General features: G+C 39.4%; 1 protein-coding gene across 8 annotated transcripts in view; it reads right to left on the reverse strand.

The window, feature by feature from the left end:
- LOC132486667 (zinc finger protein 177-like) overlaps positions 1-22,758 on the reverse strand; it is a 34,061-nt gene that overhangs the window by 4,441 nt on the left and 6,862 nt on the right. For 3 of the 8 annotated variants that reach the window (XM_060094195.1, XM_060094193.1, XM_060094192.1), the window contains exons 2-6: positions 21,581-21,799; positions 21,000-21,075; positions 18,952-19,034; positions 17,676-18,197; positions 10-95 (exon numbers count right to left, since the gene is read on the reverse strand). In XM_060094195.1, the coding sequence (XP_059950178.1) occupies positions 10-95; positions 17,676-17,763 (174 nt within the window). In that variant the 5' untranslated portion in view covers positions 17,764-18,197; positions 18,952-19,034; positions 21,000-21,075; positions 21,581-21,799. Of the gene's footprint in view, positions 1-9; positions 96-15,328; positions 16,144-17,675; positions 18,198-18,951; positions 19,035-20,999; positions 21,076-21,580; positions 21,800-22,758 lie in introns of those variants that run through there. The other 5 variants (XM_060094199.1, XM_060094197.1, XM_060094196.1 and 2 more) reach the window with 5 other exon arrangements.

Raw genomic sequence — 22,758 nt, forward strand, 5'->3', positions numbered from 1 at the left:
CCCACATACCTGTGACCAGGTTGTCAGCAATCCTGCAGCCATTCTTCCTCTTGTGTCTCCCTCCTGGCCAGGCTCCTGTCCTGGAGCATGCAGACCTAGAGAAGAAGAAAGAAGCCATGTGAGTCTAGGCCTGAGAGATATTCAACACTTACAGGCCTGGAAGCTTCCTCACACTAGCTTTAACCACGCACACACAAATGCACATATATGCACATATACACACAAACAATACAGTACAGATTTTATCTCCCTATCCAAGAACAGTTAGGAATGGGAATATTGTATATACTTATTATTTTTTTGTGGTACGCGGGCCTCTCACTGTTGTGGCCTCTCCTGTTGCGGAGCACAGGCTCCGGATGCACAGGCTCAGCGGCCATGGCTCACGGGCCCAGCCACTCCACGGCATGTGGGATCTTCCCGGACTGGGGCACGAACCCGTGTCCCCTGCATCGGCAGGCAGACTCTCAACCACTGTGCCACCAGGGAAGCCCTGTATGTACTTATTTTTTAAACTTTTCCCTAGACTGAACCACCAAAAATGCCTAGAGTCACTCACAACTCAGGAGCAGTGAGCGCTCTAGTGTTAAAATTCCTCAAAATGCTATCTGTCTGTATAAGAAACCACGACTCCCTTGGCAAATAGCTGAGTCCAGTGTGGAACAAGAAATGTGCAAGATGAGCCTGGAACAGCTTATGCCAGAAAGCAAGGAGCCTACCACACAGGAGAAAACTTAAAAAGGTTCCCACTGGCTTAAGATGGAACAATTTAATAAAGAATGACTACAATCAGTTGAGATATACCAAATATAAAACAAAGCCATGAGTCTATAGTGTTACTAAAAAAACCCCTCAGTGGTCACTATCGGAGGTGGCCAGGATATAGTTTTGTTATTCTGAAAATTCGTGAAAAGAATCAAGCGTGTAGGGCTTCCCTCGTGACTCAGTGGTTAAGAATCCACCTGCCAATGCAGGGGACGCAGGTTCGAGTCCTGGTCCGGGAAGATCCCACATGCCATGGAGCAACTAAGCCCATGTGCCACAACTACTGAGCCTGCACTCTAGAGCCCGTGAGCCACAACTACTGAGCCCACGTACCACAACTGCTGAAGCCTGTGTGCCTAGAGCCCATGCTCCACAACGAGAAGCCACCGCAATGAGAAGCCCGTGCACCACAAAGTAGAATAGTCCCTGCTTGCCACAACTAGAGAAAGCCCGCACACAGCAACGAAGACCCAACACAGCCAAAAATAAATAAATTTATTTAAAGAAATGTAATTTAAAAAAAGAATCAAGTGTGTATCACCCTGCTCCCTCCTTTATGAACAATATTTTATGATTACCAAATGGTTGCGATAAGGGAAAGCTCCTTATAGAATAATCATAGAAACTTTATTAGGAGCTTCATTTATTATGAAGAAGATGCTAGAATCAGAAAGTCACCAACCACTAGTAAATTAATGGGCCTAGGCAATAACAATAAATGGCTATTAAAATACTAGGTGAAAAGTGAATGGGGATGTTTATTTTCAACTTATAATTTTGAAAAAATTTCAAACTCAAAAGTTGTGAGAATAGTGTAAATATGATGAACTTCCCTATACTCTTTATCAGTTAAAGTTTTATCACATTTGCTTTCTTTCTCTTCTCTCTGTAGGGGTGTGTGTGGGTGTGGGTGTGGGTGTGAGCATGGGTGTTTCATCAAGAATGATATTGAGAGGAATCTACTTGAGAGGAAATTGTGGATGTCATGACCCTTTTCTCCTACATTCTTCAGAGTATCATAGGAACTTAGAACACTCTCTAACACAAACACAATGATTGAAAGCAGGATTTAATATTACTATCTAACATACAATCCATGTGCAGAATTTTACCAACTGGCTCAATAATGTCCTTTATAGCAGTCACCTTTTAAACTTCCCATCCAGGATCACGCCCTCAAAGGATATGTTTCTTTAATCTTCTTTAATCTGGACCAGTCCCTCAGCCTTTCTTCATCTTCCCAGGTTTGAAAAGTCCAGGCCAGATGTTTTACAGATAGCCTCAGTTTTGGTTTGTCTGTTGTTTTCTCATGATTAGATTCACAAAGTTCATTTTTGGATGACGTATTATGTGATTGATGCTTGTCCTTCTCTGCATCAGTTCAGGAGGCTTATGATGCCAGTCTTGTCTCATTTTTTTTTTTTTTTTTTTTTTTTTTTGGTACGCGGGCCTCTCACTGTTGTGGCCTCTTCCATTGCGGAGCACAGGGTCTGGACGCGCAGGCTCAGTGGCCATGGCTCACGGGCCTAGTCGCTCCGCGGCATGTGGGATCTTCCCGGACCGGGGCACGAACCCGCGTCCCCTGCATCGGCAGGCAGACTCCCAACCACTGCGCCACCAGGGAAGCCCTTGTCTCATTATTGATATTAACTTTGATCACTTGGTTAAGGTGGTATGCAGCATGTTTCCCCATTAAGTTACCCTTTTTTTCTTTTGTAATTAACAAGAAATCTGAAGGAGATAATTTAAGACTAAGTACATGTGCTGGGGAACTTTATAAAGTAAGATCAAGCTGACACTGGGACCAACTGATAAATCTTAACATCTCAAAAGAGACATCTGGACATCATTAGTTCTGATATGATGTAACAAAAACCACCACCAATTATAAAATATTTTTGCCAAAAAAAATCCTAACAAATCCTTTTATTAGCAGTTTATAGAAGAAGGGTAAGAGGAGGAGACAGAGGACAGGTTAAATGATATTATATACAGGACATAATCAGACAAATCCAGTTTGGAGGAAAAAGAGGAAGGGAGAACTCTTCCTGATTAAGAGACTTAAGACTTAACAATCCATTGTAAAGTGTGGCCCTTAGATCTTGATTCGAACGACTATAAAAACACATTTGAGACACTTGGGGTTAACAGAACACAGACAGGTTATTAGACAATATTGGTAAAGAGAAAAGCATTCTGGGTTTCGGAACCAAAAAAAAAAAAAAGAGAGAAAGAGAAACCAGGCCCTGATATGCAGGAGCTGACCTGGCACTCTCAGCTAGGCCTTGCTGTTGTGAAGAGCTGGCCTGAAACTCACAGCATCGTCTGGGTGTTCTGTTCAACACCCAAAACAGCAACAAGACAAGGTCACTCTGTGACCATGATATATTGAGACAAAAGCAAGAACACTCTGTAATTGTGTCTGAACATGGACAAAATATAAACATTATTTACACCTCAAAAATGACCAAACATCCCCCTTTTCTGGCTAATATGAGTGACTGCTGCTTGTTTATCAATTATAATTTTAGCCTCAGTATAGTTTTCCCCCTTTGTAGGTAACATTTACTAAGATGCCCAACACAGAATACCCTTGCACCCTACAACATCCAATCCAGAACTCATCCCAAAAGCACCTAATACAAGCCCCAATTCTTTTTTTTATAGGTTAGAAAAATGTGTGGGTTTTTTTGTTTGTTTTTTTATATTAAGGATTTGTAGTTGCATTTTCTAAGTTCCTGGTTTCAGCTGGCATCTTAAAAATATATCCCTTTAAGTTATATGATTTTAGGTTCTCAACTGACAAAGGTCAACTAGACAATGACAAAGTCTAAAAAATGCCCAACATTGACAAAGAAATTAGTTTGAAAACTAGAGAATCTGCCTTCAAAAATAGCTATTTCTGGGCCTCCCTGGTGGCGCAAGTGGTTAAGAGTCCGCCTGCCGATGCAGGGGATACGGGTTCGTGCCCCGGTCTGGGAGGATCCCATATGCCGCGGAGCGGCTGGGCCCGTGAGCCATGGCCGCTGGGCCTGCGCATCCGGAGCCTGTGCTCCGCAACGGGAGAGGCCACAACAGTGAGAGGCCCACATACCGCAAAAAGAAAAAAAAAAAAAAAAGCTATTTCTACCAAAGTCGAAAAAAGGTATTGTTGTTTGATTAAACTACAACTTTATTTTAAATATCACCATCCCTCAGGAAATACCACTATAGCTTGAAAAATCACATTCACTTACAACTCACACTCTTGATCCTTGAAATGACATTTTATAATTCCAATACGCAGTATGCTTCTGAGTCAGTAGTTTTATCCTGGATGCCCTTTAAAGCAACCTTTTGAACGTTAAAATGATGTATGACTTTTATTAAACTTACTAGCCAATTTGCTAGTATGTATATCAAGAGCAATGTTCCCCCCCGCCTTTTTTCTTCAATATTTATTTATTTATTTGGCTGCACCGGGTCTTAGTTGTGGCACATGGGATCTTCAATCTTCGTTGCAGCATGTGAGATCTAGTTCCCTGACTAGGGATCAAACCCAGGCCCCCTGCATTGGGAGTTTTAGCCACTGGACCAACAGGGAAGTCCCTCCCCTTTCTTTTTAAAAAGTAATTTTTAAATTTATTTTAATTGAGGTAACAATGATTTATAAAATATAAGTTTCACGTGTTCAAAACCAAATTCCTTAATAAGTCTTATCTAACACTCTCTTACTGAGATATCCCACAGTTCATCATGGTGTGCATTCTGCCTTGCTGCAGTAAATAATAAATCCAACTTGTTTAACTCTGTGTGCCCCTGGTGGTCTTTAGCTAAAGACCACTGATAACATCAAGAAATACTGTTAATTTGGGGGTGTGTGATAATGGTGTTGTGATAATACTAAAAACTTCTGTTAAAAGTTTATTTAAAAAAATTTTTAATTGAAGTATAGTTGATTTACAATGTTGTGTTAGTTTCAGGTGTACAGCAAAGTCATTCAGCTATATATGTGTGTGTATATAAATATATATGTACAGACACACATATATATATTCTTTTTCAGATTCTTTTCCATAATAGGTTATTACAAGATATTGAATATAGTTCCCTGTGCTATACGGTAGGTCATTAATTTTTATCTATTTTATATACAGTTGTGGGCATCTGTTAATCCCAAACTCCTAATTTATTTAAATTAGGAATTAAATTAAAAGTTTATTTTTATTAAAGAATTGTCTTGTCAACCCTCAGAATGGGAGAAAACATTTGCAAATGAAGCAACTGACAAAGGATTAATCTCCAAAATTTACAAGCAGCTCATGCAGCTCAATATCAAAAAAACAAACAACCTAATCCAAAAATGGGCAGAAGACCTAAATAGATATTTCTCCAAAGAAGATATACAGGTTGCCAACAAACACATGAAAAGAATGCTCAACATCACTAACCACTAGAGAAATGCAAATCAAAACTACAATGAGGTGTCACCTCACACCAATCAGAATGGCCATCATCAAAAAATCTACAAACAATAAATGCTGGAGAGGGTGTGGAGAAAAGGGAACCCTCTTGCACTGTTGGTGGGAATGTAAATTGATACAGCCACTATGGAGAACAGTATGGAGGTTCCTTAAAAAACTAAAAATAGAACTACCATATGACCAAGCAATCCCACTACTGGGCATATGCCCTGAAAAAACCATAATTCAAAAAGAGTCGTGTACCACAATGTTCACTGCAGCTCTATTTACAATAGTCAGGACACGAAAGCAACCTAAGTGTCCATCGACAGATGAATGGATAAAGAAGATGTGGCACATATATACAATGGAATATTACTCAGCCATAAAAAGAAACGAAATTGAGTTATTTGTAGTGAGGTGGATGGACCTAGAGACTGTCATACAGAGTGAAGTAAGTCAGAAAGAGAAAAACAAGTACCGTATGCTAACACATATATATGGAATATAAAAAAAATGGTTCTGAAGAACCTAGGGGCAGGACAGGAATAAAGACGCAGACATAGAGAATGGACTTGAAGACACGGGGAGGGCGAAGGGTAAGCTAGGAAGAAGTGAGACAGTGGCATGGGCTTATACACACTACCAAACGTAAAATAGACGGCTAGTGGGAAGCAGCCACATAGCACAGGGAGATCAGCTCGGTGCTTTGTGACCACCTAGAGGGGTGGGATATGGAGGGTGGGAGGGAGATACAAGAGGGAGGGGATATGGGGATATATGTATATGTATAGCTGATTCACTCTGTTATAAAGCAGAAACTAACACACCATTTTAAAGCAATTATACTCCAATAAAGATGTTTAAAAAAAAAAAGAACTGTCTCGCAAGTCTCTTGCTCTGTAACAGTTCTCCTTCCTCTTTTGCCCCCAGACTGGGTTAGGCTGGTTGTATCCTTATGATGTCCTTTTCTTTTAGAGATACAACTCAAATTCTGGGTGAAGTGACATGATGTTTGATATTTGTTTTAACATGCTCCAGGAAAATAAAACTCAGTTATTATAGTAAGCAAGGGGAAGAATTAAGAATGCAAAATCGTGGTAATCATTGAAGCTGGATAATGGGTACAGGGAGGTTTCATCATAGTACTCTCCACTCCTGAGTATGTTTGAAAATCCATAATTAAAAGTTCTAAAGAAAAGAAAGATAACTTTCCATACAGAAGGGGACAGAGAGAAAATGTACTGGTCTGTACCCTGGCATCAGATATAGTAGAAAAAGAAAATCTTATGTTTTAGTCCAAATTCACATTACTTGTGTAATCCAAAATTATTCCCTCAAGAGAATAATTTTATTTAAAGAAGGTTCTAGGTTTCATTAAAGAGGGTCCCCCAGGCAATTAGTGTGAGCAAATGGACCTATCTCTGGAAAACCCAACTTCAAGCCAGGCCTCAAAGAATTCCCACAGATAAAATTCTAAGTAAACTGAGGAAGTCACAGTTAAAAAAATTATGAAACACAAATATATAAAATATATAACATACCATGAGTGAGAAGCAGTTAAAACACAGGCAGCAGGAAAAAGAAAGCACAATACTGCAGGTATTAGACTTTTTAGACATTATGTTAAAAAAAACCTATATTTAACAGGCTTCAAGAAATTAAGAGAAATCTGGATGAATATGGAATAAGATACGCTAGAAATGATGAAACAGTTTTAAGAAACAAACGTAATTTTTAGAAATGAAACAGACTCGTTGAAATTAGAAATTCAATGCAAGGATTAACCACCAGATTAGAACTTTGTTACACCATTTGATGAGAAACTAGCTAGGAATTTCCTAGAATTAGTGAAAGACACTAACCTTTGGATCCAGGAAGCACAATAAATCCCAGGCTGAGAGAATAAAAAGAAATCCACACTTACATTTATTTTCTTCTTTGGTGTTTGATTTCTTTTCCCCCCACAATCTTAAAAGTAGCCAGGGAAAAAACCCAGGTCACCTAAAAAGGACAGACAAACTGATGTCTCACGTCTCAAGAGCAACAAGGTATGTCAGAAGAAAGGACGACACCCTCAGTGTGCTGAGAGAAAAATAACTTATCAACTTAGAATTCTAAATCCAGTTAAAATATCTTCATTAGGTTCAAGGGTGAATTTATGAAATCAAACCCTGAATCTAATCAAGCTTCTGGACTAACTACTTTTAATAGGAAATACAGAGATAAACAAGTTAAATAACACAAAGCAGCAGCAATCAGCTAAATCCATAATGTAGGACAAATGCCTTGATATCTCCAATAAGTCAGTGGATTAAAAAAAAAAGGAAAAAGGAGGAGGAGGGGATAAAACAAACTTAAGAGATACATATTCAAAAAAACAAGGTGGGTACCCTGTTAAGATCCTGATTTGAACAAACTGTAAAAAGATATTCTGGAGACAACTGGGGAACTTTGGAGTTTGCCAGGTGGGAAAACGCGGTGATGGTTATGTACCAGCCAGAGACGCATACTTAAGTACCGATGAAAGGACATGATGTCCAGAATCTGCTGTAAAAACACTCCAGAAAAAAGGAAAAGCAGGTGACTAGGCTACCAGCACTGTCCAACTCTTATGTACACTATCTAATACAATAGCCACCATTTACATATGGCTATTGAGCACCTGAAATGAGGCTAGTGTTAAGTAATTTAAATTTTAACTTAAATTTGAATAGCCACATATGGCTAGTGTATTAGACAGCTCAGGCCTATGGGATCCAAGAATAGTAAAATATCGATAATTGTGAAAATTGAGTGTTGAAGATACGATTCGCTATATTATTTTCTCTACTTTTGTGTGTGCTTGAAAATTTCCATATGAAAAGCTTAAAGTTTTAAAAGGGGAGTAAAATAAAGACATTTTTAAGTAAAGACCCAAGAGAGCTTACCCATCTAAAGATCATCACTAAAGTAAATTCTCAGTATTCCAGGAAATAGGAATTTGTATGTCTGAAATGTTAAGTGAACTTTGATTATATAAAATAATAATAGCAATATCTAATTTGTGAGATGGAAAAGCAAGCTGGAATGCTACTGAATAATGAAAATATATAAATTGGGAGGGATGTGACTATAGTCTTACGCTCCTGGTATTCTTCCATTAGAGAATAAAGGTATTGATTAGCTTTAGACTTTAAGTGTGCATGATAAAATAGCTAGGGCAACTACTGAAGAACACAGTGGGTTTAACTCACAGGCTAGAAGAAACAATGGAATGAGGAAAAAACTTCAATTATTACAAAGGCAAGAAAAATAAGCAGGGGAAAAAAACAACAAAAGTAAAATAAACAGCATGTTGTAAGATGGCACAAAATGTCTTTATCAATAATCACAATAAATGTACAAATAAAGAGACTGAATTCTATAGTTTAAAAACAAAGACTGCCATGTTAGATTAAGATAAATTTCAGCTCTATGCTGTTTCACGAGATGCACTAAAAACAAAACAACACAGAAAGACTAAATCTCAAATATGAAAATGAAATACCAGGCAAATATTAACCAAAATAAAGTTTGTTTGGCAAACTTAATTTCACACATTTTTAAGACAAAAGGCACAACAGGTAACTACATTAGGATATAAGATTAAATTAACAAGAAAGTATAAAGATTCTGAAGTTGTATACACAAGTAACATAGTCTCATAAAAATTATAAACAGAAGCTAACAGAATTAAAGTAGAAATTGACAAACCTCCATCAGTGTAAGAGACCTTAACACACTATTCTGAGTAATAGATAGATCAGAGGAAAAAAAGAGGATTTGAAGGTCTGAATAGTAAAATGAACATCCTTCATCTAAAACACTTATAAACACTACTCTCAATAAATACAGAATACATATCTTTCTCAAGCATAAGTGGAATGTTTACAAAACTGACCCCACTGTTACACTATAAAGCTAGTCTTAAGCCTTTCAAAGATGTATACAGATATATTCTCTGACCAAAATGAAATTAAGTTATATATTAATTACAAAAGAAAATTATGTTGAACCATATGAAACTGCCATTTTTATAGGTTAAAAAAAAGGTTGAATGTTGGCAGTTTCACCATAGTTCAATCTAATAGAAAAAAGCCATTGACATCTGGAGTTTAGAGAACATTATTACACTTAAGAAGAACTCATGGGTAAAAGATATAATTAATGAATTAAATTAGAAATTAAAAAGTACATTAATACTATGGTTATTGATCATTGCTAAGTACCAAAACTTGTAGGTTGCAGCTAAAGTGGGCCTTAGGGGGAAAAAAAAAGTAGGCTTTATGTACTTATATTAGAAACAAAAGTTAAAAATTAGTCTAAGTTTCCAATTTAAGAATTTAGGGAATTCCCTGGCAGTCCAGTGGTTAGGACTCAGCACTCTCACTATGAAGGGCCTGGGTTCGATCCCTGGTCAGGGAACTAAGATCCTGCATGCCATGCGGCATGGCCAAAAAAAAAAAAGATTTAGAGGAAAAAAATCTCAAAATAGATTTTAAAAAATTGAAGGAAAGAAAGAATAATATGATGAACTAGAAAACAAAAATCCAGAAGAGATCAAAAAAATTGATTCTTTGAAAATCAATAGGAAAAATCATGCAAGATTATTCAAGAAAAAAAAGAGGGAGAAGGTGCAAAGAAAATTGAAAAGCAAAAAAGAACACAATTACAGATGCTGCAGAGATTAAACATGTAAGATATTGTGAATAACTGTATGCTAATCAAGCTCAGAAGTCACAGGAAATAGCTCAATTCCTAGAGAAATAAGACTAGAAATAACAAACTGAATAGTCCTAAAATAATTATCAAAAATGACCTGGACAGTGATAGTTGCACAACCCTGTGATTGTGATTAATGCCACTGAATTGTATGCTTAAAAATGTTTATAATGGCAAATTTTATATTGTATATATTTTACAATTTAAAAAAATGTATAAAAGTGGAATAATCTGGGTTGTTGCTGACCCCCTCAGAGAGACTCCAGATCTCTCCAGCCCAAATAATTCACTGCCTAGATAGATTCTTTAAAAAACAAAACAACAATCAAAAGAGCAAAAACAAAATAAAGAACTAGGCATATAAACTTCTCCCATGAAGAAAACACCAGGCTCAGAGGTTTTATTCAAAGAAGAGAGAATTCTAATCTGACTCAAATCTTTCCAGGATTAGACACACTTATGCAAAATTCCAGAAATGTGCACGATCCAAAACGTCATGTGTGCATTTTGATTAATCTATGACAGTACCTTACATAATTACCATGGGGGGAAAGAAGGGGAGGGGATGGACACGCCACTTTTAAGATGATGTCACAAAACAGTTTGCCTTATCAAAGGGATTACCTTGATTAAGTAGATAAAGGAAGAGGAATGTTCCTTGAGATTGGTATAATACTGATATCAAACATGACAGCCATTGTAAGAAAACAAAATGATATGCAGGTCTCATTAATAAACACAGATACAAAGAGTCTATAGAAAATAAGTCCAAATCAAATACATCAAAAAATGAGAAAGATAATACATCAGAACCAAGCTGAGTTTATCCCAGGAATGCAAGAGAGGCTTACTAGAAAATCAATTAATATCGGGGCCTCCCTGGTGGCGCAAGTGGTTGAGAGTCCGCCTGCCGATGCAGGGGATACGGGTTCGTGCCCCGGTCTGGGAGGATCCCATATGCCGCGGAGCGGCTGGGCCCGTGGGCCATGGCCGCTGAGCCTGCGCGTCCGGAGCCTGCGCGTCCGGAGCCTGTGCTCCGCAACGGGGGAGGCCGCAGCAGTGAGAGGCCCGCATACCGCAAAAAAAAAAAAAAAAAAAAAAAAAAAAAAAAAATTAATATCATTTGTTTCATGAATAGATCAAAGTAGAAAACAGTATGATCATCTCAATAATACAGTAAAAGTGTTTGATAATACCCAACATTGCACGATTTAAAACTAATTTTAGCCAACTCTATTAAAAAAACCTCAATTTTTAAAATGGGCAAAATATCTATTTTTCTGGGCTTCCCTGGTGGCGCAGAGGTTGAGAGTCCGCCTGCCGATGCAGGGGACACGGGTTCGTGCCCCGGTCTGGGAGGATCCCACATGCTGCGGAGCGGCTAGGCCTGTGGGCCATGGCCGCTGAGCCTGCGCGTCCGGAGCCTGTGCTCCGCAACGAGAGAGGCCACAACGGTGAGAGGCCCGCGTACCGCAAAAAAAAAAAAAAAAAAAATTCTATTTTTCTAAAGAAAATACAATGGCCATTAAGCATATGAAAATATGCTTATTATTAGCCACCAGGGACATGCAAATGAAACCACAAGATACCACTTGACACTCATTTTGATCGTTATAATCAGAAAGACAAATAACAATTGGTGAGTATGTGGAGAAATCAGAACTCTTATTTGCTGGTGGTAAAGAATAATGGTGCAGCCACTTTAGAAAACAGTTTGGTAGTCCATCAAAATGTTAAATATACGATTATCACATGAATCAGCATTCCACTCCTAGGTATAAACCCAAGAGAAATGAAAACGTAAGTCCACGCAAAAACTTTAACAAGAATGTTCATAACAGCGTTATTTACAATAGCCCAAATGTGGAAATAACCCAAACGCCCATCAAATTATGAGTGGATAAATAAAATGTGATGTATCTATACAAAAGAATATTTTTGGCCATTAATAGGAATCAGTACTGACACTTGCTACAATGTGGATGAAACTTGAAAACATTATAGTGGAAGAAGCCATTCACCAAAGACAAAATATTGTATGATTCCATTTATATGAAATGTCCAGAATGGACAAGTCTGTAAAGACAAGAAATAGATCAGTGAGTGGTAGCCTGGTCCTGGGGGGTAGGGAAGAATGGGGAGTGAGTGCTAATGAGTATGAGATTTCTTTCTGGGATGATGAAAATTTTCTAAAATTAGATTGTGGTGATGGTTGCACAACTCTGGGAATCTACTAAAATTCACTGAATTGTACACTTTAGTTACATGTTAATTATAGTAAACGAGGAAAAGAGGAATAGAAGGAAATGTCTTTAAACCTGAAAATGTCTCGAAAACATAGAACAAACATTTCAATTTACTAATACAAGCTGAAGGCCTTTGAGACACAGAAAAAGAAGTGGCTCCTTCTACTAATCATGATACAGACAGTGCAGTAAGTTGGGGAGAGCGGAAAAGGATGGGGAGACATGATAGGTTGCAGGACTGTAAAGGAAGAATAAACCTGTCATTCATGGATGATATGGAAACATCCCAAAGCATCTATAGGTTAAGATTATTTGAAAACTAAGAGAGGTGTGCAGCTTGCTGGATGCAAAATACACGTCTGAGCGCTCAAAATAGAACGGGGGCAGTTGGCAATATCTAGGAATATTACACATGACCCGACTTTAGTTCTAAAGTCTAAATCGACCTTAAAGTCCTAAGTACAGAAATATGAAGAAACATGCACAAGCCCATTCAGATGGGAACAACTCAATCGTCCACCAATAGGGGACTAGGCTGCTTCCACACACTAGAGAACTGTAGCCAGATCAAAGAAAAAAAAAAAGGGCAGATGTCCGTGAACTGATGAGTACTTTAAAAAATGTCATAACGGAAGAATATGAGGTACAAGAAAGGGCATCTTAAGGAAAAGTTTAAGGGGGAGGAGGCCTTTTAAAGAGGGGAGGACAGGCGATGGAGAAAAGACCCTGCGGACGCGCCCTGCCCTTATTTCCAGACCCGCCTCCTCCCGGGGACAGACCGCCCGAGCAGTGGGAGACGGGAAGAAGCCGCGGCCCCAGCAGGCGCGAATGGAGCGGGTCGGGGCTTGGAGGACAAGCGGGGCGTCCTGAGGCCCCGGGCGGGAAGTCGCGCGTAAAGCCCGGCAGGAGGCGCCGCGGTCCGGGAGCAGCTGGCGCCGTAAACCTTACCCTTGACCCCTCCCCACTATCGAACGGCCCTTCCAGACTCGTGGTCGGAACCTGGACTTGGGCCCAAGTCCCAGCCGGATCGGACGCCAACGGATATGGTAACGGGTAAGATGCGCGAAGCAGCTACTGAGGACCAAGCCGCCAGCGGACGCGCACCTCCGCTTCGGGTCCCGGGCCTGAGGCTCCCGCCTCCAGTAGTTCAGTACCCGCCGGAATTCCGAGGCGGGGAGCGGGGCTGGGAGGCGGGCCCGGAGAGACTGGCAGAGGCCTGGCCAGGGAGCCTAGGCACAGAGTTGAGGCGAAGTGCAGGTAAGTTTATTTTAAGCGAAGGAGGCTTATCAAGTAGAGTAACTTACTCTTGATTGCACATTTAAGTAAAATGGTGCGCAGGCACTTGAGCCCGGGTCTTTGACTCCATATGGTCTCCTCGATGGAAAAAGTAGAGGTCTCCAAGGTTTTGAAAAGGAGACTGAGCAGTCAGAAGGGAAAAGGAGTCCAAACTTCACTACTCAGCCATTATGGATTCTCTTGCGGGGTCACTGCCCCTCCCCTCTTCCTAACCAAAGCAAGCCCCGCAGAAGTCAGAGAACTTTTTTGTCCAGACTCCAATTTAAACAATGATTATCCTGGTATTAAAAACAAAAAACAGTCTCGATCAGCACTTTAAGCTACCCGCCGAGAAATGGATTTTATCAGGGCCAAAAGAGGGTTGATTCTTAAATATGCATAACCGGAACCCATGCTTTAAAACGGAAATCTGGTAGTAGAGAAAAGACGGATTTTAAGGTGCTTTGGGGTTGTTGTCACTACAGTTAGACGGCCCGAAATAAGGATTTTAAAAATTTCAATAGCTTCCTCTCTGTGCCTTTTCTAGACACCCCCATGAATAAAACATCTGCCTAGACATAAAAAAACTTAATCACAGGGGCCTCCCTGGTGGCGCAGTGGTTGAGAGTCCGCCTGCCGATGCAGGGGATACGGGTTCGTGCCCCGATCTGGGAGGATCCCATATGCCGCGGAGCGGCTGGGCCCGTGAGCCATGGCCGCTGGGCCTGCACGTCCGGAGCCTGTGCTCCGCAACGGGAGAAGCCACGACAGTGAGAGGCCCGCATACCGCAAAAAGAAAAAAAAAAAAAAAAAAAAAAAACTTAATCATTAGGAGGATCCTTATTATTTAATGGAATCACCCATATCTGGAGATCTGTATTTAAAAGCTCAACCCCTCGCAGCTGACCAAGCCTCTCAGGCAGATCGGTGCCATAAAATATCTGCCCATGTACAGAAGAGCCCAGAAATCTTAGGCACTTAATTACTAATATTAAAGACTAGGAGCATGTGTTTAAGCTGGAAAAATATTAATCTACATTCCATTCCAAAAATATTTTAAGGAGGCTAGGTTCTTTCACCACATAATGAGCACAGCCTGACCAGGCAGTATCATGTGGACTCCAGGCTTTGCTCAAGGAACAAAAGCAGGATGTTTTGAGGCAGAAGTGCCCACTAGCCTTTCTCAGCTCCACTGTAAACACATGGGGGTTAGCATCCCCAACCCTCTTCAAAGTCGAAAACACCAGTACAACTTAACAGTTGGCCCTCTGGGTTCTGTACCTGCAAATACAACCACCTATGAATGGTGTAATGCTGTAGTACATATTCATTGAAAAAAAATCTACATATGAATGGACCCATGCAGTTCAAAATCTTGTTGTCCAAGGGTCAACTGTAATGACGTATATCCATTAGAGTATCATACAGGGTATTTTTCACTGCCCTAAAAATCCTCTGTGCTTTGTTTATACATTCCGCCCATCACTCTCACCAATCCCTGGCAACCAATTATCTCCACAGTTTTGCCTTTTCCAGAATGTCATATAGTTGGAATCATACAGTATGTAATCTTTCCAGATTGGCTTCTTTCACTTAATAATATGCATTACTTAGTATATTCATTAGGTTCTTCCATGTCTTTTCATGGCCTGATAGTTCATTCATTTTAAGCACTGGATAATACTGTGTTGTTTGGATGTGCCAGTTTATCCATTCACCTTCTGAAGGACATCTTGACTGCTTCCAAGTTTTGGCAATTATGAATAAAACTACTATAAACATTCATGTGCAAAGAAACAAACCCCCCCCAAAGCATGCATGTACTGGTTTTTGTGTGGACACAAGTTTTCAACTTACTTGGGTAAATGTCAAGGAGTGTGAATACTGTATCACTTGGTAGGACTATGTTTAGTTTTGTAAGAAACCACCAAATTGTATCCCAAAGTGGCTGTACAATTTTGTATTCCCACCAGCAATGAAATGAAATTTCCTGTTGCTCTATATCTTCACCAACATTTATAATTATCAGTGTTCCAGATTTTGGCCATTCTCATAGATTCATAGATTTGTAGTGGTCTCTTTTTTTCTGATGATATATGATGTGGACCATATTTTCAAATGCTTATTTGCTATCTGCATATCTTCCTTGGTGAGGTGTCTATTAAGGTCTTAGTCCATTTTTAATCAGCTGTTTATTTTCTTATTGCTGAGTCTTAAGAGTCCTTTATCAGTTGTGTCTTTTGCAAATATTTTCTCTCAATTTGTGCTTGTCTTCTCATTCTCTTGACAATGCCTTTTTTAGAGCAGAAGTTTTTAATTTTAATAAAGTCCAGTTTATCAATTATTTCTTTTATGGATCATGTCTTCCATGTCGGATTTTAAAAAGTATTGCCACATCCAAGGTCTTCTAGGTTTTCTTCTATGTTATCTTCAAGGAGTTTTATAGCTGTGTGTTTAACACTTAGGGCTGCAATGCATTTTGAGTTAATTTTTGTGACGACTGCAAGGTCTGTGTCTAGATTTATTCTTTTGCATGTGGGTGTCTGGTTGTTCCAGCACCATCTGTTGAAAAGAATTATATTTACTACATTCCATTTCCTTTGCTCCTCAGTCAAAGATCAGTTGACCATATTTATGCTCAACATCATTAGTCTTTAGAAGTATGGGTCTACCTTGAAAAAAAATGCACAAAGAAAGGCAACTCATTTAAATAAAAATATACTTGGTTTTCTTTTCCAGTATCAATTTTCTTCTATGCAGTAAGTGAAAACATGTACTCCAAAACTTTCCCAAGGTCTTATTTAAAAACCTCTTTGTAACAAAGGTTTTTCATTAAAAAAAAAAAAACACAACTTTTTAGGATTTTTATTTATAAAAATATATAAAAGATATTCATTGAAAGCATTCTAATTGTTTTTACATTCATACATTACCTCTCCAGTGTGACTTTTACAATAAATTAACATAGCCTTTTCCACACTCCCTATATTTATAATTTATGGTTCTTCTCCAGTGTGAATCATGTTTCCTAATGACAAAGAACAATCAAAGGCTTTCCTATATCCCTTTTATTCAGGGGATTTCTCATTATGTGTGCTTTCATACTTTCCCAAAGCAGAGAATAAAAACTAAAAGAAATCCTATACTTTTTACATTCGTAATATTTTCACACCTGTGAACTCACAGCTGAATATTAAAGTATAAGGCAGAGCAAAAGGCTCCCCACATTCCTTACAATAAGGTTATCTCCACTATGAATTAGTACATGTTCAGTAAGTGTGAAAGTATCAAAGGCTTTCCCACACTCTTTACAAGCATAAGTTCTCTCTCAAGTGTGAATGTGTATACATTCAGAAAGGCATCAAGTATTACTATAGGTTTTCCCATATTCCTCATATATATGGCTTCTCCCCACTGTGAGTTCTTAAATGTTGAATAAGACATGTGGATCGAGTAAAGGATTTCCCACATTCCTTACATTCAAAAGGTTGTTCACCAGTGTGAGTTCTCATGTGTACTGTAAGGCCTGATGAAATAGTGAAGGCTTTCCCACATTTTTTACATTTATACGCTTCTCTCCAGTATGTGTTTCTTTTATGTTGACTAAAGTACAAGGATTATCTAAATGCTTTACCACATTCCTTACATTCAAAAGGTCTTTCTGTGCACTCTTTTTAAAATTTTTTTAAAATTTAATTATTTATTTTTGGCTATGCCAGCATATGTGGGATCTTAGTTCCCCAACCTGGAATAGAACCCATGCCCCCTGCATTGGAAGCGTAGTGTTAACCACTTGACCACCAGGGAAGTCCCTACACGGTGCATTCTTAAATGTCGAATAAGAAATGAGAATCAAATAAAGGCTTTCCCACAGTGCTTATAACATTTTACCCCAGGGTGAGGTTCCAGGTGACTTTTAAAGCAAGATGAAATACTAAACATTTTCCCACATTCCTTACAATGATAAGGCATCTCACCAGTGTGAATTCTTCATATGTACAGTAAGGTATGAGGAACTAACAAAGGCTTTTCCACATTCCTTACATTTATAAGATTTTTCTCCAGTTTGAATTCGCATGTGAATACTGTTTTGAGAAAAGTAAACTCTGGGCTGCACTCCTTACAAACACAGTGTTTCTAGTATAAAATCTTATATGCTTAGCAAGATCTGGGGAATAAGAAAAGGCTTTTTCAAGTTTCTTACATTTCACAGGCATCAGTCCACTGTGAATTCTTAAATGCTGAATAACATGAAGATTGAGTGAAAGTCTTCCCACATCCTTTACACTCATAGGGTATTTCTCTAGTGAGTCCGCATATGTACAAAAAGGTTTGTAGAATGAGAAAGAGCTTTCCTACATTCTTTAAAAGCATACGTCCTCTCTCCACCATGAATTCTTATACATTCCCTAAGGTATGAGGAAGAAGGTAAGCCTTTCTTACAATCAGCGCATTTATAGGGTTCTCTTGAGTGTAAGTTTTCTTGTGAACCAGCTGTAAATTTTGGTTGAAGGCTGTTTCACACCGATTATACTCAGGAGCATTCTCTCCAGAATGGGTTTTCTTGTGTAGATCAAGGGCACAGTTCTTTATGAAGGCATTTTCACACTGATAACACAAGTTTTCTTTCTAATGTAAGTTTTCCTTTGAGCCTTAAGGCATGAATGTTCACTCAAGGCTTCTTCACATTGGTTAAAATTGATTTCTCTCCAATGTAGTTTCTCTCCTGTTGATGAAGAGATTAATGATGACTTAAAAAGTTTTCCAACCTTGTTATATTCAGAGATTTTCCTCTCTGCCTTGAATTGTTTTTCTATACAAGAAACAAATTAGTATGGTTGAAGTTTTTTATTTGTTTTTGTTTTTCTTCCATTTTCACTGCAATGCATGGTTCCAGACCCTCAGTGCTTTCAAGCAGAATGAAGTGATCATTCTGCTAGAAAGTTCTGTTGTATTCTTTACTTTCACAGGGATTTTTATAGAGTTTAACTGATAATTGATCAAGATGAAATTATTTATCAAAAACTTCATCTGGGGCTTCCCTGGTGGTGCAGTGGTTGAGAGTCCGCCTGCAGATGTAGGGGACACGGGTTCGTGCCCTGGTCCAGGAAGATCCCACATGCCGCAGAGCGGCTAGGCCCATGAGCCATGGCCACTGGGCCTGTGCGTCCGGAGCCTGTGCTCCGCAACGGGAGAGGCCACAACAGTGAAAGGCCCGCATACCACAAACAAAACAAAAAAAACTTCATCTGAATGACATATATGGGAATATTCAGCTGAGTGAACTCTGTGTGAAGAAATATATCATGAGGGGCGTTTAAAGTTTTTGCCAAATTCACGATGCCCAGAGACTATGAAAAATAGGTGAATGACACTAGTCTCAAATATCTGTCATGTTTATCATGCTGCTTTCCTATCTTATGGAACTGCTAATCTTCCACTAGTGTGGAAGGCAAGGAATTATATCTTCTGAATCTTACCATTTCCACCACACTGGATTTTTTCCCATCCAAAATATTCCACTGAGGTGCTGACCATTTGGCATTAAGACAAATCTCCCAATCTGAAATAAGATTAAAAAAAATTATGTTCTTGGAGAAATAAATGGAAGGAAGATGTTAAAAATGAAGGCCAATGTGTATCTACTTTCAAACACTGACTTAAGATACATTTTAAAACAAAAAGAAAGGGGCTTCCCTGGTGGCGCAGTGGTTAAGAATCCACCTGCCAATGCAGGAGACACAGGTTTGAGCCCTGGTCTGGGAAGATCCCACATGCCGCAAAGCAACTAAGCCCGTGTGCCACAACCACTGAGCCTGCGCTCTAGAGCCTTCGAGCCACAGCTACTGACTAAAGCCTGCGCACCTAGAGCCCGTGCTCCACAACAAGAGAAGCCATCACAATGAGAAGCCCGTGCACCACAACGAATAGTAGCCCCCGCTCGCCGCGACTAGAGGAAGCCCACGCACAGCAACGAAGACCCAACGGAGCCAAAAATAAATAAATAAATTTATTTTTAAAAAAAAGAAGAGATTAAGAAGTTTGGCTGGACTAAGAGTTTGGCATGATAAGGTGCTGTGGTCAAACTGGTAGGTGATTTACTAAGAAATGATTCTATAAATGTTGAGACTGACAATGAACAGAAAGCAGCATAACCAGGAAAACAACGTTGAAAGGAAATGGATAAAGAGCTTAATGCAAATGCAAAATTTAAAGAAAAAAAAAATGGGACAGATCCTACTGTCAAGCCAAAAGGAAGTTTAAGAAGGCGAATGAAAAGCTGAAGAGAAAGGGAAGTTTGAGGTACCCAAGGAACCTCAGAACCCAAATGACCTCAGCATCCTTAGGAAAAAAATTCTTCAAAAGCCTCCTGTTTAACATTTCCAAATGGACTGCAGCTCTCATGGATTACAGCTGTTTCTCATAAAGAATCACATCTGCCTTTTCCCTCACTTGGAAAACTCTTCCATTTTCTTCAGCTTTCCTCTTTGTTCCACCTGAAAGATCAGACCAGGTCTGCATAGCTGGTGCCCTGCTCTCAGAGAAAGATGCATGATGTAAGAAGAACATGCAAGGGATGACAAATACTTCCATAAATAAGGGGCCAAGACTCTGCTCTTCAGGGATATCAATACTTTCAGGTATAACTTGAGAAGCAACAAAATTGTTCATGTCAACGTTATCAAACCAGTAAATTTTCAAATAAGACTAAAATGCAAACACACACACACACACACTCTCTCTCTCTCTCTCACACTGTGCAACAAAAGGGTTGCCAGTCTTTTGCCTAAAACCCAAGCTCAAGCTTATATACATAATTTTGAAGTCCTAAGCTTTTTATCCTAGAAAAATTAAAGCCAATACAATGAACAGATCTTCATTTTCAAGAGGAACATCCTGGAATCAGGCAACTGCCATCTCCATCAATGTTCCCTGGAGAAGGAGGGAGACTCAAAGCCTAGACAGGTTTTATGTTCTTCCATAATCAACCCCAGGGCTTGATGGTCCTCAAGCCCCTTCTCCTCTCTACCTGGACGTATTCATGGTGACCTCATCCAATTACGTAGCTTTAAGAGCACCTCTCTCACCTAACTGAACGTATCTCACCACAACTAGATTGTGACCTCTTCTGGTCTTATTTTTGTCTGTTGACAGGTTAGCCATAGTCCTGAGCACATTACAGACACAGTAAATGCTGGTAAATGAAATTATTCCTCCAGTGACAGTACAAATTCTCAGAAGCACATGTCGGCTCCCTGTCTATCATAGCAAAATGAGAGCACACAATCAGCATGGACGAATTGGACTGAATTAGTAAATACTGGAATGAATTAGTAAATACTGGAGTGATAGATAGTATCATTCTCCTGTGTAAATGAAAGGCCCTAAGACCTGAGGAAATTTAACTGGGGACTCAGTCCCTAAGCAGGCCCTATTTGAAACAGCAGCTCTGTTTCACTTGTAGGAAACATATCCACCTCGTAGGAAGAAGCATGTGCTTTTATAAAAGAATAAATTTCCTACTGACCTGAAAATAATTTGTCAGACACCCAGTCACAATCCTTTCCCCTTCTGACTTCTCCTCATGAAAAGAGAAAGACAACCTTGAGGAGAAGAAACAAAACCTGAGAATCCAGGCTGCCCAGTTTCCATACTCACAGGCCTGGCAGCCACTCCACACTAATTCTAAGTGAACACACACACACACACACACACACACACACTCTCTCTGCTGCCATAAAATGCCCTATAGCCCGCCTCATCTGAAGTCAGAAATGGGATTTGGGGCTTTGATAAACAAGAAGAGTTTAATAATCTAATCTCATTTTACATATAAAGAAATTAAAGTCCAGAGAAGTAAAACTGTTGGGGTTTTTTTGGCTAGCAATAATAACTCACCATGTGATTAAGCAAAACCTCTCCCACAAAAATAGGCATACTTACCCCTCTTTCCCAAGCCCCAGGATTTCGACAACAGGATATTGTTATATACTTAAGCCCACTCCTAGACAGCCCAGAAGCAGGACTGCATAGACCCAGACCACAAGACAGGCTGCTCACAGGCCAGTTCAAGTACGGTCTCTGAAAGAAGCATCAACAAGGACTCACCACAAGGGAAAAGGTCAATGGCTAGCATCCTGTGAATCTGTTAATGAAATCTGCCTTAACATGTCTTATTCCCAAAGTCTCTTCAAGACAGTTTCTGAATTTAATGGATAAGTTGATCTCAATTCCTCTTGATTAAGTAGGAGTCTTCCGTCATACCATCAATCTTTATGCAGGAGGCATTTCTCATCTGTCATCAAGCATCATTCACTAGCCATCTCTCTGTAGAAGATGGAAGTTATATTATGTGAAAGTCATTAAAAACTGTAGACCACATGAATATAAATAATAATTGCCATTTACTGAGTACTCATTATGTGCCAGAAACAGTGGAAGCTCTTATGATTATCAACAGTTATTATTACTGTCATTCAATAGTTGAGGCAACTTATGTTCAAACAGGAGTAGTAATTGGCCCAAGATCACCAATTAAGAAGTGGTGAGCCAGAGTATGAATGCAGGTTACTCCGTCTCAAAAGCCTGAACTCCTGAGGTTACTGTTATTCTCCAATATGAGAATTTACCTTCAATTAAAAAAAATGCAATTATCTGTTAAGCACAATAAAGAAAAGCAAAACAAGTTATGCCTGTACATTATAAACAGCAATTGCTGTCAACATACTTTCTTGGAAACAGACATTCTCACAGACCTTGAGCCTGCGACCCTCCATAACCACTTGTCCATTATACTTTGGGTCATGGAAACAATACCCCATAAATTCAGCATGACTGCTGAGGCCTCCTTACGAGAGGAGGGAACCAAATCTGGGCCCTTTCATATATTCCACCTTCAGGAGGGGTGGCCTCCCCTGTCTCTTGCCAGATGCCATGGTGCTGGAGGATGTCACCCCTCCCCCAGACCCTTGACTACCTAGGAAGCTCCCTGGGATTAACTGAGTAAATAGCAATGAGAATTGGAGGACTATACAAATGGCACTGTTAACCATCATATGTGATGGAGCCTGATGGAATGTTGCTGCTTTCCATCCCTTAGCCATGATGTCCCTAAATAAAGGATGGGACCCAAGAAACAACAAACTTGGTCAAACTTCAGGCAGTCATCTCAGCACTGGATGCCCTAGCCAACAAATGGTCCCATCATCACATTTATTATATACTGTTGGGCTATTATCTAAAAATGGTCCTATATCATGGTACAGAACTCTGGCAATCTCTTGCCT

The sequence above is a fragment of the Mesoplodon densirostris genome, chromosome 3 (genome assembly GCF_025265405.1).
Source record: "Mesoplodon densirostris isolate mMesDen1 chromosome 3, mMesDen1 primary haplotype, whole genome shotgun sequence".
Lineage (NCBI taxonomy): Eukaryota > Metazoa > Chordata > Mammalia > Artiodactyla > Ziphiidae > Mesoplodon > Mesoplodon densirostris.